This window comes from Eriocheir sinensis, chromosome 65 (assembly GCF_024679095.1).
Source record: "Eriocheir sinensis breed Jianghai 21 chromosome 65, ASM2467909v1, whole genome shotgun sequence".
NCBI lineage: Eukaryota > Metazoa > Arthropoda > Malacostraca > Decapoda > Varunidae > Eriocheir > Eriocheir sinensis.
Window position 1 is genome coordinate 8,517,443 of NC_066573.1, and position 12,500 is coordinate 8,529,942.

Below are 12,500 nucleotides of genomic sequence, written 5' to 3' on the forward strand. Positions count from 1 at the left end.
CCACAAATTTGGCCCGTCGCTGCTACACGGTAAAGCCACAAATTTGGCCCGTCGCTGCTACACGGTAAAGCCACAAATTTGGCCCGTCGCTGCTACACGGTAAAGCCACAAATTTAGCCCGTCGCTGCTACACGGTAAAGCCACAAATTTGGCCCGTCGCTGCTACACGGTAAAGCCACAAATTTAGCCTGTCGCTGCTACACGGTAAAGCCACAAATTTGGCCCGTCGCTGCTACACGGTAAAGCCACAAATTTGGCCCGTCGCTGCTACACGGTAAAGCCACAAATTTGGCCCGTCGCTGCTACCGGAATAAGAACGTAACTAACAATCTACAACTGACTAACTAACCGACCGATCAAGCTATTAACCAACTAGCTAACTAAATGACTAATCAATCAACAAATAAATAACTAGGGGTGGGCGGTGGCTGAGTGGTTAGCGTACGGGCCCCGAAACCGTCCAAGTGAATCAAGAATGAGTTCCGGGGGGGCAGCATGACCCAAGTATAAATGGCGCCACTATAAAAAGGCGTAAAAGGATCAGTTCGGAATATAAGAACGCCAGACCGCGTTCCCTACAAACCCTCTATGAACCGGTTTACTTTCTTTTCTTATCCCCGCGAACTAACTACAAAATGAGAGGACGATCAGATTCAGTTTTCATATTTTTTTCTTTTTACTTGTAGAATCAACCTTGTGTGTGTGTGTGTGTGTGTGTGTGTGTGTGTGTGTGTGTGTGTGTGTGTGTGTGTGTGTGTGTGTGTGTGTCTGTGTCTGTGTCTGTGTCTGTGTGTGTGTGTGTGTGTGTGATCCTATTTTTTGGTGGCATAAACGTATATTTTGACACTGCTTGGTGCGTTTCCCGGTCACCTTGTTTGATTTTTCCTTCCGCAAGACGATGACGCACGCTCCGGGAAATGAAGAACGTAGGATGTGGAGGAGGTGGAGGAGGAGGAGGAGGAGGAGGAGAATTTCCGGGAATTATTTTCGTCCCTCCCTTTAATTCCATATCCTGAATACCTAGCGTTCCTTCACTCAGTACTTAGATGACTCATTTTCTTCCATTGTTTATAGAGACAGGACGAGTGATATTATTGTTATTATGGTTTGAGAGAGAGAGAGAGAGAGAGAGAGAGAGAGAGAGAGAGAGAGAGAGAGAGAGAGAGAGAGAGAGAGAGAGAGAGAGAGAGAGAGAGAGAGAGATTCCTAATCATCCACCTCTTTAAAGTGTACCACGACTCCCCATTTTCCACACACCATCCACGGACGCATAACGACACATCTCTACGCACTCCGACTTAACAGCCGAGTCATTGGTATTCGCGGACAGGTACCAAGGCCATTGACGGGACAGGTAACAAGGCCATTGACGGGACAGGTAACAAGGCCATTGACGGGACAGGTAACACGGCCATTGACGGGACAGGTAACAAGGCCATTGACGGGACAGGTAACAAGGCCATTGACGGGACAGGTAACACGGCCATTGACGGGACAGGTAACAAGGCCATTGACGGGACAGGTAACAAGGCCATTGACGGGACAGGTAACAAGGCCATTAGCGGGACAGGTAACAAGGCCATTGACGGGACAGGTAACACGGCCATTGACGGGACAGGTAACAAGGCCATTGGCGGGACAGGTAACAAGGCCATTGGCGGGACAGATAACAAGGCCATTGGCGGGACAGATAACAAGGCCATTGGCGGGACAGATAACAAGGCCATTGACGGGACAGGTAACAAGGCCATTGACGGGACAGGTAACAAGGCCATTGGCGGGACAGGTAACAAGACAGGTATAGAGGTGAGGTGACAGGTATTGAAAGCATTAGCGTGACCGGTATTGATTATTTAGAGTTTTTAGACTACTGACGTGAATATTAACATCACTGACATGACACGTAACAACATTTCCGCCCGGCCGCCCCGTCCGTCCCCACACCGCAAGTTGGGCCAGGAGTTGGGCAAGGTTTCCGCCCACAAGCGCTCCGCGGGAAGGCACGGTGAACACCCGCCGCGTCACCCACCGCTGCGTTGCCAAAGAGCGTGGGTGTGGGAGAGACGTAATACATCTTCCCATGACAAAGCGCATAATTAATAACCGTGTAGCAGCGACGGGCCAAATTTGAGGCTTTACCGTGAAGCAGCGACGGGCCAAATTTGTGGCTTTACCGTGTAGCAGCGACGGGCCAAATTTGTGTCTTTACCGTGTAGCAGCGACGGGCCAAATTTGTGTCTTTACCGTGTAGCAGCGACGGGCCAAATTTGTGGCTTTACCGTGTAGCAGCGACGGGCCAAATTTGTGTCTTTACCGTGTAGCAGCGACGGGCCAAATTTGTGGCTTTACCGAGTAGCAGCGACGGGCCAAATTTGTGCCATGATATAAACCCCCCAAAAAAGATGATACATAATCTGATCACAAATGCTTTGATATATATTATGAAATGGTTTGTGTGAGGGGTGATTTTTTTCTAATTTTTCTAGCTTGGAGGGACCATTAAGAAACATGATCCCCGCTGCTACCACCGGGTTAATCGCTTCTGAATACATCGTCTTACGGCATGACTTGGATTACGACATCTCGTTCTTTAGTCGAAAATTTGCCTTACGAAAAAAGGTTGAATGATATTTTTCTATCAATATGTACTGCATGGAAAGACCGCTTCACCTAATCAAGTTGAGAGGTATAGATTATTTTCCAATATATACAAAGGATCTTGAGGATATGTGAATAAATACATTAACACCAAAAATCTGTCCTGTGTGCTCTTTTATGCAGGAGCTAGCACGCTCGCCTCACAATAGAGAGGTTCCGAGTTCGATTCCCGGGGTGAGTGAAGACGGATGGGGAGTCTGCTTTCATCTGTGCCCCCTGTCCACCCAGCAGGGCATGAGTGCCGGGTGTCAGACGGGGGTTGTGTCCCGCCGCTCCCGGGTGTGTGTGGGTGTGTTGTGAGGTCCCAGCCGTGCCAAAAGATCAGTGATGTGTAACGCCTAGCCCAAAACAAGGAAGGTGCTGGCTGGCGAACGCGAGTCCAGTACGTGATCAGACCATGGTGAGCAACAACACTCACATACAAACTCATTCAAGAATAAACTGAAAACTTTCCAGACACCAAAATATTTACGCATAGATCATATTAATTAATTTCTCTCTGTCTGGTCTTCTTTCATTATGCGGCGGTTCAGCTGACCAGAAGCTAATCACTTACACGTAGACCAGCCGTTAAGCTGACTGGCACCGCTGAGACACTTCTGGTATCAGTAAACCCTGGTGAGAAGCGAACGAGGAAAGACATGCAACCACCTCATGCACTCCCTCCGGTGCCCCCCAGGTGACCTCGAGGGGCCGTGATACTCACAGCAACTCCCTGACCGACTTCTCCGCGGCTTGGATGATGTCACCGAAGTCCTTTGAGCGGTGGGATACCTCGAGGATGCTGACGTGAGTGTCTTTGTGGTGCAGTAACTCCTGCTGAAGCCCGCGGAGCACCTGGGGGAGAGGAGGACGGGGTTACGAGGACGGAATGCTCCTTCGCCTTGACGGTCCAGCGCAACACGATTGGTACATTGAAAAACAAGCCCGACAGCTACTCCCTTCACCTTAACATTCGCTAAAGTAGAAATGCAAAGTCTTGATGCCTATTTCAATTTATGATATTTCACTTAGATATTGAGAGATCACCTAGTCTGGACCACCGGGTCTATGTGGTCTGAATATCTGTGTAAATCTCTCTCTCTCTCTAAGAAAGCGTTTGTCCTGTTCGCAGTTCGTTGTCCTTCGTAGATGACATCACCATGTTTAGTGTGTGTGTGTGTGTGTGTGTGTGTTATATTGTCGTGTATAAAACACACACACACACACACACACACACACACACACACACACACACACAATAATAAAAAATAATAAAATAATTAAATAAATAAAAATAAATAAATAAAAATAAATCATCATTATCATCATCATCAGCAGCAGCAAGTTGGCAGGGAAGTATAAAGTCTTGAACATAAAGGTTGCGTTGAATTTGTATTAATATATTTTATGATGTTCCGCAAGTGTTGCCAATGAACTCCTACTGCGTTATTTTCAGGAATCTCGGCCTTAGGATTCTAAAGCCGCTGGTGCAGGAGCGCGCCTCAGTGGTGCAGTGGTTAGTACGTGTACCCATGACTCTGGTGTTTTGGAGGTAAATCTTCAGAATAGCGGCTCCTAGCGGATGCGCGTTTAGGGCACGCTATGGTGGTAGTTACAACATTTCAAGCACGTACGACGGGATTTTGACAAGCGGACAGGCGTGTTTAAAGGGCCAGTCTTATAGTCCAGTACAGCACGTTTGTAAGCTCCCCAACCAAACACATAACACGACGAAAATTCCTTGTATAGTGTTTTTTTTCACATTTGTTACCTTTTTTTATGCCCTTCAACTGACTCCTCTGCTGTAAAAAAAGAAAACAACACTATACAAGGATTTTTCGTAGTGTTTTGTGTTTGGTTGAGCTTACATCTGTACTGGAACTGAAGACTAAGACAAGGTGTATTTTCCGCGGGGTCTTCCCTTTCTTCACCCCGGAGCTCGCAGTCTCATCGCCCATCGACTTAGAAGAAATCGTGGAAAAATACACCCTTGTGACATAAACACACCTGTCGGCTTGTCAAAACCCCGTCGTACGTGCTAGAAATGTTCTAATTACCACCACACCGAGCCCTAAACGCGCACCCGCTAGGAACCGCTATTCTTGAGATTTACCGTTTTGGAAACTGGAATGAACCACGACCAGGGGAGTCTGCGTTCATCCCCCCTCCAGGGCTGGGCTTGCCAACAACTACCACATGGATGTTATTAGTTGTCTGTGCCCGCGGGTAGTAGATCGCAGGTCAGCCTCGAATGGACAGGTCACGCGTGTAGCCATCTCATGGGCCGGTGCTGCAGGCTGCTCTGACCTTCTCTCTCTGGAGTCTGTACATTTTGTATAGCTTGTATTTTAAGTTAACATACCAATTAATTAGGCTATTAACTATATATATTATACCACACCATGCCCTACTTCGACACACACACACACACACACACACACACACACACACACAGTCATACATTCAAGGTTTTCTCGACGACAGGAGCGGTCACTGCCCCCCCTTGAGGAAGGTGGATGAGGGGCGTGGTGGGTGAGGTTCCAGCAACACCATTCCTTAGTCCTCTGAGCTCAAAAGATCTTTCCGGTTAGGTACTGGTTGGCGATGACCAGTCCAGCACGTGTTCAGACCGTGGGCGAATGACAATACACACCACATGTCGGGGAGATCCTATGTAGCACGGCGCCGCTTCCAAGTACATATACATATTGCACGTCAGTACGAGGAGGAGATCGAGCGAGGGGCCGTGAGCCGCACATCATGCCAGGCGTATCATATCTCACGCGAGCGATAAGGACTTCCGTTTCACTTTCTCTTGGTAATCTCCGACATGCGTTTTCTGGCCGCCCGGGTGACCTTGGGGCAGGCCACGGGCTGGAGGCGTGCCGGGGAGACGCCAGCTTGCTCTTTCCTCGCCACTGTTCGCTCACTACTCGCAGACATTACTTAGGGTCGTATCATAAGACATTTCTATCCCCAAGAACACATATTTGACAAGACTTTCGTAGGAGTTGTGGGCATTTCCAAGAGTAGTTTTATGACCCTGGTGGTAGTGTGACCCTTCCTCTGTACTGTGAACCTGAAGAAACACTTATTAGAATCCGACTGACCCCCTCTTTGACCTTTAGAAATAGCTGATGTGAGAAACGAAAGCGTCTTATAAAACCGACCTTAGTGTCAAAATTTCTGTTGTTTATTGCGTCAGGTGCTTCGTGTCATAATTCCTCCTCCTCCTGAGATGATTCCCTATTTATCTTATTATTAGGTATCGTTCAATGTTAGCTTTCCTATCGAAATACAACAACAATACATATTGGTTTAGGTCGAGAACACAAACACTACCACCTCGCTTATAATCGGTCATACACACACACACACACACACACACACGATACAGCAAACTGGCCTCTTCACCACCACCCTCGGGAGCAAAGTAGAATTATATTATCGGCACCCAAGCAAAGACCAATGGCACGGTCACATGTTTGCCACGCCCGCCGCCGCGTCCTCAGGTGCCCCGCCAACAGGTGTCTCTCCTTGACCTTACCTCCTCGGGGATCTTGGCCGGGCCGGGCGCGAAGTAACTGAATTCCTGACTCATGGCGAGGCTGCTGCTTCTGATGCTGTTGGTCGGCCGGCGGGAGCAAGACTGGTGGTGTTGGAAGAGTCCACGTCAGGCAGCCACCCAGTGACCGCCTGGCCGGAGGTGCTCGTCTCGTTCGCCAAATCGACCGAAGCTGTGAGGAGTCGGGCAGCTGAGAACCTTCCTTGCTCTGCTGACGCCCCCCTCCTGCCTCCTGCACCTTCTTTTGCCTAACCCTGGCCCCATGCCGCCTCAAGGTTTCAGTTGCCATGCTCATGAGTTCCTGTGCTGCCCTGTTTTCCATGTATTTCGACTGTGATCTTCGCCACATCTTACGAAATAATCTGGGAAGTGCTGATAAGCCCCACCTTGCCTCCCTCCCTCCCGCCCTCGCAGTGCAGCCAGCTCAGTCTCGTCACCTCACCTACTGTTGCCACCCAGACGAGGGAGTAACGCTGGTCATGCCTGTTGCTCGTCTATTGCTTGGCCGCAGGCACATTCTTTGCTTGCTTGCCCGTTTTGCCAGCTGTTCAGGGCCCCGCGGGATTACTGAGCACTACGCCTACTTAGGATTGTAAGACATTATTTTTGTGACTAGTGCGATGTTGCATCCTCCGCTCTTCCTTAATTCGTGACAATTCTCTCATGCTTTAGATGTCAAATGGTGCTTTCTCTCTCTCTCTCTCTCTCTCTCTCTCTCTCTCTCTCGTGCTTCCTTACACACACACACACACACACACACAAAGCTTGACTCAGGCCTGAAAAGACTACAATTAAGTAAGAAGACAAACATTCCTTCTCGGCGTGACCTTGGCCAGACACGTGAGGGAGGGAGGCTGTGTGTGTGCGTTTGTGTGTGTGTGTGCGTTTGTGTGTGTGTGTGTGTGTGTGTGTGTGTGTGTGTGTGTGTATGTCCTGCCCCACAGACACGGATTCTCCCGCCCACAGCGGCCGGTTCTGCGACACTCTTACGACCCTGAACACTGTACCCGCACCAGGACTAGAGAAGAAAGGTGAGGCGAGGTTATGGGCGGACAGAAATTCTTAGTTTTGCCGTTGTAAAAAAATAAAATAAATAAAAAAATAAAAAAATAAAGAGGTGCGTGAAGTCTTTCCATCTCGAGGTGCCGCGCGGGTTCAGTCTAGCGCCGCCCAGGGAAGGAGCGGAAGGCTGTGTGGAAGAGTACCGGCGACGCTTTATGTAACATTACTGCTGAAGGATAATTACGTCAAGCCTGCATGTCGAAACGCAGCCATGGAACCTTGTGAAGCAACTCAGTGTAATTCACCACGGCCTGGTCACGTGTTGGACTCGTAGTCGCCAGCAGGTACCCTCCCGACATGAGAAAGTGTTCTTTATCGTCGATCTCTGGGTACTGCCAGGACCTCACACACCACACACCCCATCTCCCTTGCTCAAGGGAGGACAGTAACCACTCCGGAAAGAATCCGGCCTGAGCAGGCTCGAACCGCCGCCCTGTCAGACCGTGAAGCCTGGCAGCGCAGCGATCTACCAGTTGCGCCACGGAGTGGTGTGTGTGTGTGTGTGTGTGTGTGTGTGTGTGTGTGTTGATGGAAAAACCATTACTGACGCATGTTCACACAGTTAACGAATAAAAGGTATACGAAGAGAAATATATAAAAATGTAAATTGAAGGCGAAATAAAATAAATGCAATGAATGATCGACCGAACTGACTGACGGCCAGGTTCACTGCCAATGTATAAATGAACTGAATAACACACACACACACACACACACACACACACACACACACATACAAGAATGATGAAAGTGTAAAGCTGAAAACGATGCCTTGTCAACATAAAATTCACTGTACTTTAGGGCTTGGGTTGCCCGCTGCTCTAAGGCGAACCTGTCCGGATGACGCCGAGCTTGTTGTATTGTTCAGCTTCCTGTCTCAATAACACACACACACACACACACACACACACACACACACACACACACACACACACACACACACACATCCTCTACACCCTGAGTGTTACCTCACCTGTGACGCAGGTGAGGACTTCCGGACGAACCAAGAATGAAAATAAAGATACTTTTTTTATTTAAGGAATTTATATCATGAAGTGCTAATGTTTATAGTTGCCTTTAACAGTATAGAGAAATTCAATAACCAATTTCATAAATAACTTCATAAAATTATTAGACTTTACAATTGTTATGATAACATTAAAGTATCTTACAGAAAAAGCATTCAGTAAAAATGAGGAAAAAATATGATGAGATGATAAGCAACTTTTTTTTTTTTTTAATTTGCAATGAATACACGAATAAATAAATAAATACAAACAAATATCTGATGCAATAACATAATGCAGCTGATGCAGCTGATGCTGATGATGTTGATGATGCTACTGCTGCGTGGGCGGCGAGAAGGGCAGTGCGTGAGGTCGTGGCGGCGCCCTGACCCAAACACGTCGCTGACTTGTCTTAGAATGAATCCTCACCGCGCAGCACCGGTCCTTGACTTGCCGGTGTGGCGGGGCTGTCAGTGGCGGCACCCGAGATCTAATGTTACCGTTCTGGGTTCCTGGTATTTCTTCCCCTGGGGCGAGAGTTTAGCGGCCCGTTGAGAGCCTCAGCGGCCCACCGAAGACTTGAGATTGCCGCAAACCCTCCCCGCGACCCTTCCATCCCCGCCCGCAATCACCTGTCCCTCCGGCGGCCTCAGGTGAGGGTGCACTCGAATTCCGTGAAGAGGATGGAGTTAGGCGAGCCATCGGTGGAGAGTAGGGAGACACCGCTGCTGGAGGCCGACAGGTACATGCCTAAGGCGGAAACGAGGGAATGTGAGTAAGTATTGAGCAGCGAGTAGCGGGCTTTTTTTTTTTTTTTTATTATTGTTTACTTTTTTTGTGCCCTTGAGCTGTCTCCTTTGTTGTAAAAAAAAAAAAAAAAGATAGATCATTCATCGCTAGTCCTTGGGAGAATGAGAAGGTTTTTTTTTTACCATTCTCTTGACAGTTCTTGAGAATGTAAAATGCTGAGTGTTCTTAATGTTCTGTAAGGCCTTCGTCGCCAGTAAGGTTGTAGTGATGTAATATACCGGTCCGGCGTTTCACTAGAAAAGTGTAAAGAATTGGAAACGGAAACTGTTGGTGATATATTTTTGTGTGTCCAAACGTTTTCAACCGGAGGGGTCTCTCTCTCTCTCTCTCTCTCTCTCTCTCTCTCTCTCTCTCTCTCTCACACACACACACACACACACACACACTGCGGACTAAGCCGGTCTCGGGGTCACTGACTTTCCCCACCCTTCAGTTCGAGAGAGAGAGATCCTAAAACAATAGATGACTAGAAACACACGCGGAAGCACATCTACAGGATTCTCTAAGAGTTGGAATGTATTGAAAGTACTGAGTATTGAAATTGAGACGATGGAAGGAAGGGAGCGGTGAGGTTAGGTTGGAGGTATGGATGGGTAAGTATCGTGGGCGCTGAGGATCAAGTATTTTAGAGTGTTGAGCGGACTGGTTTTGGTGTGTGAGAAAGCTAGGGGTGGGGTGGAGAGGGTCAGGCTAGGCGTTTGGGACATTGAAGGGACAAATGTTGGGATGTTAGAGGGACGGGGTTGGGGTGTAGAGGGTCAGGCTAGGAGGTGGGGTAGGGAAGGGACAAGTGTTGGTTGGGATGTCAGAGGAACGGGGTTGGGATGTATAGAGGGCTAGAAGGGACAAATGTTGGGATGTTAGAGGGACGGGGTTGGGGTGTAGATGGTCAGAGGTTAGGCATTGGGGTACCTACTGAAGGGGAAAATGTTGGGCTGCTGAAGAATGGAAAGGCGAGTGTTGGCAGAGGGGTTTGAAGGGAAATAGTTGGTGTTGATGGGAGGTGTCAGATGGGGGCTGAAGAATGGAAAGGCGAGTGTTGGCAGAGGGATTTGAAGGGAAATAGTTGGTGTTGGTGGGACAGTGTTGGATGGAGGCTGAAGAATGGAAAGGTGGGTGTTGATAGAGGGCGTTGAAGGGAAATAGTTGGAGCTGATGGGAGGTATCAGATGGAGGCTGAAGAATGGAAAGGCGAGTGTTGGCAGAGGGATTTGAAGGGAAATAGTTGGTGTGTTGATGGGGCAGTGTTGGGGTAAGGGTTGAAGAAAGAGAGTTTTGGGGTAGGTGTTGGAAGTACTGCAAGACATGGATTAGGTTGATGCAGGGAAGAAATTTGAGATACTGCAGGGATAAATGTTAGGGTATTAGGAGGTTAGGGCCATTGCAGTAGTAGATGTTAGGGTATTCCAGGGTAGAGTGAGTCAATACAGGGATAAATGCTAAGGTTGCAGGGATAACAGGTGTTCGGGGTATTGACGGTAACAGGTGATAAAAGGTACGGGGGCGACTTACCGGAGTGCAGGTGCTTGAGCCTGAGGTCGCGGTCGCCGGTGGCACGGAACATACGGAAGAACCTGCTGTCTGTGGTGCGGGTCTGCTGCGGCGCCTCACCTGCCTGTGGACACGACGAGGTAGGGTGAGACAGATATAGAGATAAACAGATAGAGATTGGAACAGAAGGACAGACGCACATACACAGACAGACAGACAGACAAACATACATGCAAACACACGAAGAAGCACAGACAAGAAAAAAATACGAAAAAAGACAGAAACACAGACACTGAAAGACGGACAGGTAGACACAGACACAGACACTACCACCTCAGCTTACCGTCAGCACGAGGCTCTGCGGGTTGGCGGAGTCCTGGGTGACATGCCTTCCGTCCTGGGCCTCGATCACCACAATGTTCCCGCCCTCCGAGGAAGGCGTGGCCAGCACGTGGAAGGAGTGCATCCGGAAGCAGACTGGGAGGGAAGAACAGGGGAGGGATGTTAACACGTGGGCCATGGAGGAAAACAACTAAGGAGGGATGCGAAGAGGTCATGGGAGGGGACGAAAAAGGAATGTTAAAAGGTCGCGGGAGGGAGATAATGAAGGGAGGATGTTAAGGAGCATCGGGAGGGAGCAACAGAGGAGAGGAGGGATGTGAATCAGCCAAGGAAGGGAGATAACGGAGAGGGATGTTAAAGGGCAGCGGGAGGGAACAAAAAAGCAGAGGAGGGATGTGAGTCAGCCATGGGAAGGGAGACAACGGAGGTTACTTAACAATACCAAATGCTTGTAACTCCATATTCTTAAACCTATCGCCCCCTCAGTTCGCCTATTTGAAAAGCCTATCGTGGAAGGTGCTCGGGTTTTCATGGACTGTTTTTGTTGTCCTAGTGATGGCTGTACACGGCCTCTGCGCCTTCAACGGGAAAAATGACCCCTGAAAACCCGGTTGAAGTAGTCACAAAGAGATTGCTGGGACGTTTGTCTTGGCGGGCGTTTAATAAAAGCCTAGACTGTTTACGGGAAGGGCACGAGAGAGAAGGAAAAGGGGAATGAATGAATGAAGGATTTTTTTTCTTTTACAACAAAGGAGACAGCTCAAGGGCACACACCAAAAAAGGAAACAACAACAACAAAAAAAGCCCGCTACTCGCTGCTCCCAAAATGAAGGAATGAAGGAAGAAATGAAAATAATGGACCTGAATTCTGAACAAGGGTCTAAATCAGTGATTCCCAACCGGTGTGCCGCGGCACCAAGGGGTGCCGTGAGATCTTTTGAGGGTGCCGCCAAAATTCAGGGGAAAAAATTGCATTAACTTCACTCTCTCTGCTGCTGCACAATTTAGCGATCGAATTTTCAACTTATTGAATTATATAATAATTTGTATAATTTGTACTTATGGAAAATTACAATCCAGGAGAACAATACTTTATATGATTTTGCTGTGTAATAATTGTACGGACACTGGAGAGAAGCTTGGGGGAGAGTGGGAGGGAGGGAGGAGTGAGGGTTGTAGACTGACGCGTATGACACACGTACAGGGCAGGGGCACAGCGAGTCGCCACTGGCCAGCCAGAATGTCTCAGTACTGATTGGTGACGCAAAGGAAGCAGAAGGTATGACATATCCTCCTCCCTCAGCTCGTTAGCAATACATACCTGGTATGTATTGCTAACTAGCTGAGTTCGTGAGTCGTTTGTTCATCTTTTTCTTTTTTTTAGTAATTAATTACGAAGTATTAGTAATGAATTTCTCTATGCTTTATAACACCAAAAGCAAAATTTAATAATATATATAATATAATATATATATAATAAAAAAACAACGGAGATTTTAAATATGTATTTCCTTATAAGGGTGCCGGGAAGTTTTGAAAGGCTTGCCAAGGGTGCCGCAAACTAGAAAAGGTTGGGAACCACT

At 48.2% G+C, this 12,500-nt stretch overlaps 1 protein-coding gene across 2 annotated transcripts in view; it reads right to left on the reverse strand.

The window, feature by feature from the left end:
• Positions 1 to 8,903: 8,903 nt before the first annotated feature.
• LOC126987597 (uncharacterized) overlaps positions 8,904 to 12,500 on the reverse strand; it is a 19,262-nt gene continuing 15,665 nt past the window's right edge. The window contains exons 5-7 of one of the 2 annotated variants that reach the window (XM_050844712.1): positions 10,919 to 11,052; positions 10,597 to 10,699; positions 8,904 to 9,024 (exon numbers count right to left, since the gene is read on the reverse strand). In XM_050844712.1, coding sequence (XP_050700669.1) covers positions 8,924 to 9,024; positions 10,597 to 10,699; positions 10,919 to 11,052 — 338 coding nt within the window. In that variant the 3' untranslated portion in view covers positions 8,904 to 8,923. The remainder of the gene's footprint in view (positions 9,025 to 10,596; positions 10,700 to 10,918; positions 11,053 to 12,500) is intronic. The other variant, XM_050844713.1, reaches the window with a different exon arrangement.